The 12,290-nt window shown below is 32.2% G+C and overlaps 2 protein-coding genes across 3 annotated transcripts; both read right to left on the bottom strand.

Moving 5' to 3' along the window:
• Positions 1 to 318: 318 nt before the first annotated feature.
• On the bottom strand, positions 319 to 3,706 carry LOC110669801 (serine carboxypeptidase-like 17). The gene is made up of 14 exons (XM_021831581.2): positions 3,365 to 3,706; positions 3,115 to 3,260; positions 2,871 to 2,947; positions 2,651 to 2,773; positions 2,467 to 2,569; positions 2,240 to 2,277; positions 2,041 to 2,142; positions 1,806 to 1,892; positions 1,498 to 1,662; positions 1,292 to 1,363; positions 1,088 to 1,206; positions 883 to 996; positions 742 to 787; positions 319 to 639 (listed from the first exon to the last, which is right to left on the bottom strand). The coding sequence occupies exons 1-14, from the start codon at positions 3,505 to 3,507 to the stop codon at positions 556 to 558; spliced, it is 1,419 nt and encodes a 472-aa protein (XP_021687273.2). The 5' UTR covers positions 3,508 to 3,706; the 3' UTR covers positions 319 to 555.
• A 1,682-nt stretch (positions 3,707 to 5,388) lies between these two features.
• LOC110669800 (70 kDa peptidyl-prolyl isomerase) lies at positions 5,389 to 11,219 on the bottom strand. Of its 2 annotated transcripts, XM_021831579.2 has the most exons (13): positions 10,936 to 11,219; positions 10,686 to 10,772; positions 10,292 to 10,549; positions 10,112 to 10,192; positions 9,929 to 10,009; positions 8,524 to 8,718; positions 7,796 to 7,885; positions 7,518 to 7,693; positions 7,245 to 7,367; positions 7,001 to 7,147; positions 6,244 to 6,371; positions 6,046 to 6,166; positions 5,389 to 5,911 (listed from the first exon to the last, which is right to left on the bottom strand). In XM_021831579.2, exons 1-13 carry the CDS (start codon positions 11,132 to 11,134, stop codon positions 5,822 to 5,824), a joined length of 1,776 nt encoding a protein of 591 aa, XP_021687271.2. In that variant the 5' UTR covers positions 11,135 to 11,219; the 3' UTR covers positions 5,389 to 5,821. The 2 variants fall into 2 exon arrangements, with proteins under 2 accessions (XP_021687271.2, XP_057986896.1); XM_058130913.1 differs by lacking the exons at positions 10,686 to 10,772; positions 10,936 to 11,219 and having other exon boundaries at positions 10,112 to 10,197; positions 10,292 to 10,327.
• Positions 11,220 to 12,290: the final 1,071 nt, after the last annotated feature.

Genomic DNA, 12,290 nt, shown 5'->3' on the forward strand with positions numbered 1-12,290 from the left:
AAAAATGTGAAATTAAGACACTTGAGAAAATTATAAAATTGTAAATAAAGGTAGCTTTTTTTATTAAGTAGAGGTATATTTATATTCATTAGATTTCTCATAAATATATATAAGAAATCCATTCATAAGTTAAATTTTCTTACAACACTATAATTTCTTTATTTGAATTCTATATTATTTTAATACATTATTTTTAATTTATTTAAAATATCAGACAATTTAAAAGATTATAAGTTTTATTTATATTTTATTAAAAAATCTTGATGCCAGTGTGCGGATTTTTGATTTAGATGAATTTAATTTGAGAGTTTGTGAAAATTTAATATTAATTGAATTTAATTTTTATTCATAATTATTCCACATAGATTTCACGAAATTACTACATTATGCAATTGTACATTTTATTTATAAAGGAATAGAAGAACAACTTAGAGGGCAAGTATTTTCCCATAAGGCAAGTATTTTCCCATAACTCTTTGCTCTAGTTTTAGTTTATTTCTCTTGAATTTACGGTTCATATTAGCCTTCATATCACCACTTTGGGCTGCAACCTAGTTACAGAGGCTCCTGGCTTATCCACCTCTTGAACATAGCAAAACATTCTGCAGGCTTGTATTCAGGAGCTGTGTGCCCTCCACCCTGCAACCCAACAATAAAGTGTTCAGGGAAAGACGAATCTTTATTTCGCTTTAGACCAATAATACAATAGCAATCATTCATAGAAATGGAGAAATTCTTTACCTTCACAGTCGCATATGCCATCTGATTAGAGTAAGTTCTCGTGTATCTACACAAACCAAGTAATCAATTTACTAGCCAGAATATAAAATATATATATATATATTAGAAGGAAGAAGATTTATTTTAAGGGGACATACATACCCTGCAACTTGGCTTTCAAGGAGCCATGGCCGCCAATCATCAACAATGGAGAAGTTCAGAGATTTTATCCATGCTCGAGTTCCCACGAATGGCACAAGCATGTCGTGATCGCCACTTTTTCAAAGTAAAAGAAAAAAAGCTACATGATTCACCAATTCACAAGAAAAGAAAAATTAATTTATTTAATGAAATAGAGTGATCTAACCTGTAGACTAACGAACGGTAACCTTTCTTCCCCAGATATAAATGATACTTAATAGTGCTGAAAATTTCTTGGGTATAAGATAATCCATTAGTGCATCGTTCCCATTGCCCTATGGTTCCCTGCACCAAATGAAATTCTGCATCATTCCCTCCCTGATTTGTTGTTAATTAGTTTAAATGCTTAATCTTTGGACTATTCTTATACCTCTCGTACGCCAAGTGCTTTTTGGACACTTTTGTCATTGACCCAATATTTGGAAAGCAGATATGCGTAAGTCTACAAGCGCTTAAAACAGACGTTACTGAGTGTAATATGATAAAATAGTTTATATCAGAAGAATCCTCTCTATATATTTCAAGAAAATGCATATGTAGGAGATAAGATTAAGACGGAAGAAAATGTGGAATTACCCGACAGCCAATTGTAGGAAGTGATGGATCAGGATCAACCAAATCTCCGGAGTTGTCATTGAGAATGAGAGATCTTCTTTTATGAAATGATAACTCCAATGGCTTTGGGGAGACAAAAGCACAAAGGGGCTCCAAGATTTGTGCAGCATCAAGTCCTGAAGTACACTGGGATAGCCAATTGCAGAAAATTATGTTAAACCAATTGTCGAAAATTATGTTAACTTGGATGATACAAAATCATAATAATTAAAAAAAAAAATGAAGAAGAAGAAGAAGAAGGGGATTCACAGAAAGTTTTGGTTTTCTACCTTATAAAATTCCTGCATATGCTGCAAACAATCTGCATTGCTCGGGTCTACAAACGTGTATTCTCCCCTACAATTTCTCTTCAATGACTAGACAAAGTTGAAAACAAGTTAGACAAAACAACTATTCTTTCTTTCTTTTCTGCCACAAGTATAAATCTTTCTTTTTCAGATTACCAATGAATTTAGCCTATGATATTTTGGAAGGATCTAGGAGTTCTGCAAGAAAAAGGATAACCTCATAGAGTTCGTCAGAAATAAGTCCCATGCCGTGAGCAAATGGGACCTTAGAGTTGCCATCAAAAGTGAAATCTGTAGCAGCATTCCCAAGTATGTATCCCTGAAACCATACAAAACCATAATTTCATAAGCTATTCTCAAGAACCAAATAAATTGAACCAAAGTGAAATAAGGCAAATGATAGGTATAATTGCAACCTTGAGATTTATCAGTGGTTTGCTACCATCTTCATTCCCTGCATCACCATAATCATTAGAACAACTAGACATAGGATAGTTTCCAGTGATTTCAAAAAAAAAAAAAATCCAAATTCATAGATCGCTGGAAAGGCAATTAAATAATTGAACCTATGTTGAGATACTTAAAGTTCTTCCATTTCAACATTATGCAGTACCTTGCACTCATAAGGAAAAATAGTAAATACCATCTGAAATTAGCTGAACTAAGGCTGGAAGAGGAAGGCCAGAGTAGGAATCCCCACCGACATAAACTGGATTTGAGAGGAATTCCGGATGATCTGTCAGCCACTGCATAAATCAAAGTAGTAAACCATGCAGCTGAATATATTGCATACCATCTTGATTTGCAGAGCAAAATTGTGAGGTTACCTTTCTAAGAAATTCGTCAGCTTGCTTAATTTGTATGAAGTCCCCTGTGAGAGAAGCAAGTGGGGTTCTTGCATAAGAGAATCCAGTGCCAACAGGCGAATCTACAAATATTATGCTGGCCACCTAATAATTAATCTCTAATTACCCATATTAATCAGGGAATAAACATATCATTTCAATATAGATTGTTGCAAACTGGTGTAGAACAACAGTCTATCACCTTTGTCCATGAGTGTGGATTCAAGACCAATGTCGGTAAGCTCCCATTGTACTCCACTACCTCAAAATATATTGGACCTGCACATATTGATCAAATGTTAATCGCCGTGACCCGTCAACGAGGAAAGAAGACTTTCACAGTGAAATCCTCAAGCTTGTTCATCTTGAAGTTGTAAGTACATTTTTCAAGAAATTGTGGAAAGAAATGTGGATTCACTTAGCCAAAAAAAGATTGATGGTCTTACCAATTTCATAAATAAGACCAGAAAGGGCAGAACAGCCAGGGCCACCAGTTAGCCAAAGCACGAGAGGATCCTCTTTTGCATTCCCCTGTGACTTAACGAAGTAGTAGAAGAGCTGCACGTCTTCTGATTCATCCACACCAATATATCTGATACAGCCATAAACATCTAAGTTCTAATAACATTACCTTTCTTTTCGTATGATCGTCGCAATTAACATTTGCTAAATATAATCAAATACTCAGTTTCTCACCCAGTTTCAAATTCAAAGGGAAGTGGCCCCTGAAACCCTGGAAGAAACTCAACTATTGAGTGAGAAGCTGCTAGTTCCGACCAACCCTGTAATACCAGGAGAAAAAGAATGCAGAGGTTGTACATAGCTTCTGATCTTACCATTTTCTTAGCCTCACGTATTGAACCACATTTAGAAGAATAAAAAAAGGAGTTTGACGAAATAAATGGTTGGTGGGGTTGCGATAAGGAAGTATAATCTTAACAAATTCTGCAAAATGTAGTAGGGATAAGGGTAGAGACGTGAGCTAGTTTCATACTGTCTGATATTCATTAAATCATTCTAGAAATACGGGCATTCCAGAAAAGGACACTGGAACATTGCTAACATGGATGACTAAGCAAACAAGATAAATTATTAATAAAAGGACAATTTTCAACCCTTGCACAATATATAATATATGTTGTTGGAACTTTTCCGATATTCCAGCATTGAGTCGATTACTAATACTGTGGCCTTTCGCCCACATGTACGTGATAAGTTGCCTTTATTGCTGATGCTGCCCTGCCCTGTCCTTACCAGAGAGAACTAAGGGCATAGCCCATTCCCTACGAATCAAACATGGAATATTTCAATATGGGATGGGATGCTTCTTGAGCTTCTTCAAATAATAAGGGAAGGAGAGACTTATACAAGATCTTTCACCAAACACTAAAAGATGGCTAATTATTATATATGGTGACTTAATTTATAAGTATTTTATAAAAGTCATTGAATTTTAATTTTTTTTTATAATTGAATTTCAATGTGATTTTATAAAAATTACTGTAATTAAAAATTAAAAATTTTCAAATTAACCTGCTAACCTGTCAAATATTTTACAAATAAAATTACTTAACTAATGACTAAATAAACAAAAAAAAAAAGGGAATGAGTGTTTTATGTCCTATTTTTTTTGTAAGAAACTAATAAAATAAAATAATTTATTTTATAAGATAGTTGATAAATCAACAAATTAATATGAAAACTTTTAATTTTTTATCATAGTAAATGTTATAAAATTAAATTAAAATTCAATAAGTTTTATGTAAAAAAAAAAATTAAACTGTACTAGGGCTATTCATGGTTTTCAGGGCCTTAAACCGAATCGAACCGAACCGAATCAATCTAATAGAAACCGTACCAAACCGAAGTTATTTTAATACTTTGGTTCTATTTCAATTTTTCACTAAGAATCGAACCAGAATCGTATTAAAATCAAATCAAGAATCAAATTTATTCATATATTTTTCTATAATTTTTTAAATTTATTATATACTTTTAATAATTTATTCTATAATATATATATATATATGAACTAAATAGAACTTTATATTATATTTTATTTCTTCATATTTTCTTAATAATTTTAATAATAAATACATTGAATTACCTTATAATTTTTAATTATAAATATACTTTTATACAAAATATATTAATTCATAATTATATTTATATCTTACAGCTAAATATTACATAATTAATAAATAATTAAAATATATATTATACTACTATATGATACAATATATTTAATAATAAATTATCTATGCACTTTATACAATTTAGAAATAATTAAAAAATATATTATATGATATATTATATATTAATAATCTAATTCAAAACCTAAATACTAATTCAAATGTGACTTTTTAAAGAAAATAATTACATAAAACTGTTTCAAAAATTAAAAATTGAACCAGAACCAAAATCGAGAATTATACTAAACAAAAACAAAAACAACAAAAAACCAAATCAAAACCATACTAAAATTTCAATTTGATTCCAATTCTTAAAAAGACCCCAAATCGAATTAAAATCACACACCCTAAACTTTGATGATTTTTATATAAATACTCATAAAATTAACGACGTAAGACATCTTTTGCTTTTGCCCAAAGATAAGCCGCAAGGCTATGAGCGTTGGTGCCCAGCTGATGCAGAAAAATAAAAAACCTACTTTTCAAGATTTCCGGATCCCTCCTACGTGGGTTTAGCGCACTGAGAGCTTAATAAACTTCACAAATTTATAAAGCTTCGAACTTCGAAGGTTATGTGCCTTCAATGGTTTTCATTTTTTTCAACTAAGCCCCTTTACCCTAGGATGACAAACAGCTTTATACCTGTTTCATTACATTGTCCAGATTTCTGCATCCTATACATTTTATTGACAAGTAGTAATATAAACAAAACAACAGAATTGCACTAAATATTATAAGAAAGAAAATCACGATGACGGATTATCAGATCCACATTTGCTTCCAATAAATACGGTGTCCCCATTTAACACGGTTATATATGCTATGATGTTGATATTGTGAGACGTGAACATGGATTCATGTTATTTGTCTGTGCCTGTGTTATTTTTTCCGTCTTGGTTTTGTAAGGTTTATTTTACATATTTCATCACATGTATTTCAACAGGGATCAACCATTCTAATATCAGCAAAAGCTATCAGCAACTTTTTCCATTTCCATGGCCACATAATCTTCATCTTTCTTCTCATCCTCTGATTTCTCAACCTTCAATTTCTGTCAGAAAATTCACGATATTCAATTGCCGTTAATGTTGAAAATATGCCATGCTTGTACTACAGTGTAGTGTCTTGTATGGTTCCAGCTGTGAAAAGGTTGAAAGCAGATCATACAAGCAAAACATCACGTACCTTAATCCCCACAGATGTCTGCTTTGTCATTCGTGCAAACATGTTTGAGTAGAGTTTTGCATCTCTCTTGTTGCTTTCAGCTTGAAGTTGTTTAAGTGCTGTTTGAAGTGATTTCACCTCCCTGAAAAGAGTATGTTAGTGAATGAAACTACTGAAAAAGCTCACCATTGAATTTCTAACTTAAGGATATTCTGCCACCTGTTCTGAGGATCAACTTCAAGTGCCTTCTTAATGTCTAGCTCAGCTGAGACCAAATCTGCAGTTTGCATATATGCTTGTGCTCGCCTATACAAAGCTTTTACATTGTTGAACTCAATATCCAGTACCTGTTGCAGATCAAAATTTAGAACATAAGATGATATTTTGTCTCCAATTTTACTTGTCAGGCTACAGAATATATCATGTTGAATGTCCAGACTTTTGGCCCTTGATAACCACTTGTAACCACCACTGAACATCAAATTCAAAATATAATAAATAATAGTTATAATAATAACAAAATAATAACTACCACTGCACTTATCAAACCATCACCAGTTCAAGTATGTAGTTCATGGGAGTAGATGCACAAACCCAGTATTTGAATGATAGTAAACATTTGGAATCCTATTATATCCTCTTGCCAAGAAATTATGGCAGTGCCTCTCACTGTGACACATTGCTGACAGCTAAAGGCATTTGTAGCAGACTAGCAGGACCAACAAGTCAGACGAACCAAAAGCAATAACTCATGGGTCTTCAGGGGGAAAATCCTGTTACTAGATCTCTAACCCCTAGCATATAACTGGTTTCTAAAATTACAAGTTCATACAGTATGATTTCAGGCAGAATATTGTCCTCGGAGTTAACTTCAGAGGTCTCATGCCTCAAAAACACACAACTTTTATGTTTTATATTTTACTACTTTTTCAAATTTAACAAGCTCATGGTCACTCTTTTTCTTTTAGCACCTCACCTTTGAACATAAACTAATTGCTCCCTGGAAATCATCAAGTTTGAGGCCACATGCCGCTCCATTCAACCAGCAAGACGCCCTTAATGATTTAACTAGCTTTTGCTCATCATCTCCAAAGGATCCCTCTTCAACAACATAGTCTGCAGCCTAATAATATGGACAAACAATTAAAATAGAACCAAAATCCCCATGATCCTTGACAAGTTTATTTAAAAATGATGATGATGCACACCAAGCTGCCTACTTTATCATACTTCTTTGCCGCTCTTTGATACTTCCCACTTTTAAATAGTATATTGCCTTCTTCTTTCTTTCTACAAGCAGTTTCAATTTTCACCTGATTGTTCATCTCCCATGGTGGTCTTTCCTGCTTATTGAAAAACAGAAATTATTGTGTTGGTGCTATAAGAGGTAAAAATTGTTCAGGGCACTGCCCTTTTCTTTTCTTTTCTTTTCTTTTATTTATTTATTTATTTTTTTTTTTTTGGTGGGGTTGGGGGGCATTGACAGTAATTACCTTTATAAAATCTAACATTTCAACTTCATAGAGTAACACTGAAGAAGGAGGTATAGTAGCAAGATCTTTCTTTACTTCGAAGTTTCCAAAACCATATTCTGGATTTATGGTCAATATTGCCCTCTCCCCAATCTTCATTGTTGCTGCTGCACTATCTAAACCAGCAATCACTTGTTCTACATACAGCAAAATGAAATGGTATGATCAAGTTCTCCCCGGGTGATCAGAAAACCACAATTCAAGTGCCATAAACATCAAACTAAACGTGATCAACTAACCTTCATCTGTAATAAATTGCAGAGGCTGCTCCCCATCAAGCCCTTTCTTTTCAAATACAGTTCCATCTTGTAAACTGGCTGTGTAGCTAACTGTATCAATAATTTTAGAAACAGTTAATCAGCTAAATTATTTAAGTATGGAAATTACACGATATTAAAATCCATAGTCCAAAAAACAAATATTGCTCAGCCTATATTTTAATCCCATAACTATCAAAACATTGCTTTTGAAGACACAATGCTTTTACATAGAGCATGTGATTAGATGGCTGAAGTTGCTGACATCTAAAAGTACACACAATTTCTCATAGTTTTAAGAAGGATATCTAGTCCACTACATGGTGTTAACTTAATTAATGAGGTTTTGACTGAGAAGCTCTAATACCATGCTAACCTTGTGGTAAGAAAAAGCACAAATACTAATGCGTAATACTTTAGGGCTTAACAAATAATCAGAGTGTGTGCACACTCTTTTTTTTTATTTTTTTTTTTTTTTGTGCTAATGAGCTATATGTTCGCTATCTGCACACCCAACAGCCCCAAAGTGTACACATTACAATTGTCCCATAAATTGTTGGTATATTTGTCCAATTAAGTGTGAATCACTCGATTATTCCTCATTTGGTAAAGTTTCTCTGAATATCATTCCATTTCTATCTATACATCTTTGCACAACTGATTCTGATAAAATTGTTGTAAACCATTATGCAAATATCAGAAATACTTACTAGTTACAGTGGCACCTTCATTTGCAACAAGAGTGCCCTCCCCTTCTTTCAAGATCTTCTTGAAGACCTTGGAATCCCCAGTAACATCAACAACAGGCTTGAAGGACACCAACTCCAGATCTATGTTCAGCACTGAATTTGGTGGGACTGGATGGATACCATCACTAGCTTCCTTTCCCTCCTCTCCAAATGCATCTGAAAATTTTTTTTTTTCATTTTTTTTTTTTGCACATGTTAAAGGCACAAAATCAATAATCCTCAATTGGATCTTGAATTTTTTATAGATTAGAGGGCTAAATATGTATCACTCTCATGCAGATCATAGGGCTAAAATTAGAAAAGGGCATATGCTACTAACTTATCTACTCATCTTCTGCAGCATCAGCATTCCCTTCATTGACCCAAAATTGTGGTACATATACATAGAGTATTTCCTGCTTACATATCTCACTTGGTACTAAAGCTCCTACATTTTCAGTCCCAGATACAGATAAAATGTACCGTTTAAGTTCTGGAACACTAAAACGAGAGCAAGACATTTTAAGCTCTGGAACACTAAAACGAGACTAAGTTAATGAATGCTTAAAAAAACAATGAAGTACCTCATGGTATGATAAGCCATGAGAATTTAATGTTTATCTTGGATATAGGATGATTGACAATAAACAAAAATAAGATTTCTTTCTTTTTCTTCAATAATTAAGGAGGAATTTACCAGTAAGATTCAGACCTTGGTGCTCACTTCAAGATAGCCTAACCTAGCCGCCTCTACCGCTAGACCAAGGCACCAGATGAAAAAAAAATCCAAAATATTACAAATTACACACACATACATAGACATATATGGAAAATATTATTTAAGTAGTCTAGGCTGTTATCTTTTCTACAAGTAACATCAAGTTTAACATGTTTGTGAGTAGCAACAGTTGAAAAGCACTACTTCCCACCATCAACTCCAGTAAGACCATGGGAAATGGTCTTTCAATATCAACCAAGTCCTAATTTCTATCTCATAATTGACAAATAGATATAACAGACACGGAAGTGCTAAGAATCACTTGGAAGTTAGTTTTCAATGTTAACAACACTTAGTCACTAAGTCCCCATTTCTATCTCCTAACTGAGGAGAGCTATTGTTAATCATTACCTCAAATTAGGCTAACAATGGCTCTCATATGGTCTAAGGATTTTCCCTCCACAGTCCACACACAAAAAAATGATAATAATAAAATAAAAGATAACTTCAAATTGTGTGTTAAAGTTCATATAAGAATTCTTAGGAATCTATTTCTACTAATTTGTGTTAAAGTTCATATAAGAATTCTTAGGAATCCATTTCTACTAATTAACAAGCAGAAAATCCACCACAGTAGAGCTATTTGCCAATAATGATTAGAAAACATACATTGTGGTTGGACAATTAGTTTAACCTTCTCTCCTCTTTTCATGGTTATGATCGCTTTTGGCAATGCAGGACATAGATGACCTAAAAGTGCAAATTGTTGATTAACAGAAGTCAATCATCAAGAAATAGTTGATAACCAATGTAAGCAGTTAAATACCATGATGTTTCATTGATTGATATTACCATCTTTTACATGAAATTCGAATCCTTCTTCAGGTGTTTTTGCAACAACAGTACCATTGGCAAGTGCCACTTCATACTTCACTGCACTAGCAAAAGGCCATCCACATTATTGCATTTATACCTTTAAAATGGTTATCAGAAAGCAAAGGAAAACTCTCACAAATTAAGCAGTTGAAATACCAAGGACTTCATCTAAGTCACTGGGACGCTCAATCTTCTCCCCCCTCTCAATAATTTTCTTGATAATTCCACGGTCTTTGCTCACATTCACCACTGTGATCCAAGAAATGAGTTCAACCTCAAACAGAACGACAGTATTTGCAGGCACACCTTCACGGCCCACGAATCCATAGGCCAATTCAGGGGGCACTGTGAACAATGCACATTCCCCCTTTTTCATGGTAATTATCCCATGATCCAACCCTGCTACCACTTGACCTATTAAACACAAAAACACCCAAATCACCAAAGAAAGAATCGGAAAATAAAGCAACCAAAGAAGATCAAACAAAAAAAAAATAACAATAATAATAATAATAAACTAGGGATACACAAACAGGTCAAGAAAACCCACCTTGACCAAGTCTAAGAGTCACAGGTTCATCTCTATCGCGCGTAGAATCGAACTTGGTCCCATCAAGCAAAGTACCCCCATAGTGAACTGCATTCAATCAGAACACGACTTTCTCCGGAATTATAGATTCTTCCCAGTGAAATTTTACAAAAATTACCAAAAGGACATACAAAGTTCATCCAATAAATAGAAGTAATGGAAAGAAAAAATGATAAATGGACGCAGACAAACACATTTCATATATGGGCACCTGTAACTTCGTCATTGAACTCAGGGGTTTCCCAGCCTAGGCCGCGCTTGAGGAGCTTCTTTTTGAAACCAGAGTTATTGAGCTCCCTTTCTTCGCCTACCTTAAGAGGGGGAGCCGATTCGATCACCTCCCCTGGTTCTTCATCGAGCTCGTCCTCGTCCTCAATGTCTGACAAGTGTAACCCCTTCTCTATACCCATTCCTTAATTCATTCCTCCGACGATCGATACCACTGAGATTTTGAAATTTTGCAGGCGATAGATGCAGTATTTTCTGGACAGTGTGACTGATACTAAATTGGATCCTGTATGGTTTCACATGGTTCTTCTAGTGTACAATCAAATTTAGAAGCTGATGGCTTGGCATGGTTATTTATCTCTGTACAAATATAAAATTCTAATAGATTTATAAAGGATATTTAGTAATTAATGAAAAAAAATAAAATATATTTTTAATTATTATTATTATAATATTATTTATAAATTAATATTTTATTAAATAAATATTTTAAATTATTATGTATTTAAAATAATAATAAAAAAATATTTTAATATTTTTTATATTAAAAATTTATTACATTATTATATATTATATTATTTTTTAAATATACTAATAATAAAAATTATATCGTATAAAAATATCATATAATTAGGTTTATAAAGTATATTTAGTAATTAATTAAAAAATAAAATATATTTTTAATTATTATTATAATAATAATATTAATAAATTAATATTTTATTAAATAAATATTTTAAAATTTTTATGTATTTAAAATAATAATAAAAAATATGTTAATAATTTTTATATTTAATTTTTTATATTATATCATATCATTTAAGTAAAAAATTATTAAATTATTTTATATTATATTATTTTTTAAATATAGTAATAATAAAAATTATGTATTAACAAATTAAACAGGGGAAGGATGACGCGCGGGACTATTACCTTACCGTCAGCCCTCAGATTGCAGCGTTCTTAACTTGCAAGCATTGTGTTTATTTGCTCCCTCTTCGATCCATTTTATTTACCTCATTATTATTTTTTTTTTTATTGTTATCCCAATATATTTTTTTTACTTATTATATTTTTTTATCCTAATTAAATATAATAATATTTTAATTAATTATTAATTTTTTTATAAAAATAAATTATCTAATTATTTTTTTCATTTTTATATACAAATTTTAAAAAATATTTAAAATGGAGCAGAAAGGATAAAGTTCATTTAATAAAAACTTAAATGAGTTTACTAATTATTAAATTAAATATTTATATTAAAATTTATTTAAAATTAATAAAAAATTATATAATAAATTTACTAATCTAAATGCAAATTATTCCATAGCCGCA

This window comes from Hevea brasiliensis, chromosome 12 (genome assembly GCF_030052815.1).
Source record: "Hevea brasiliensis isolate MT/VB/25A 57/8 chromosome 12, ASM3005281v1, whole genome shotgun sequence".
NCBI classification, from domain to species: domain Eukaryota; kingdom Viridiplantae; phylum Streptophyta; class Magnoliopsida; order Malpighiales; family Euphorbiaceae; genus Hevea; species Hevea brasiliensis.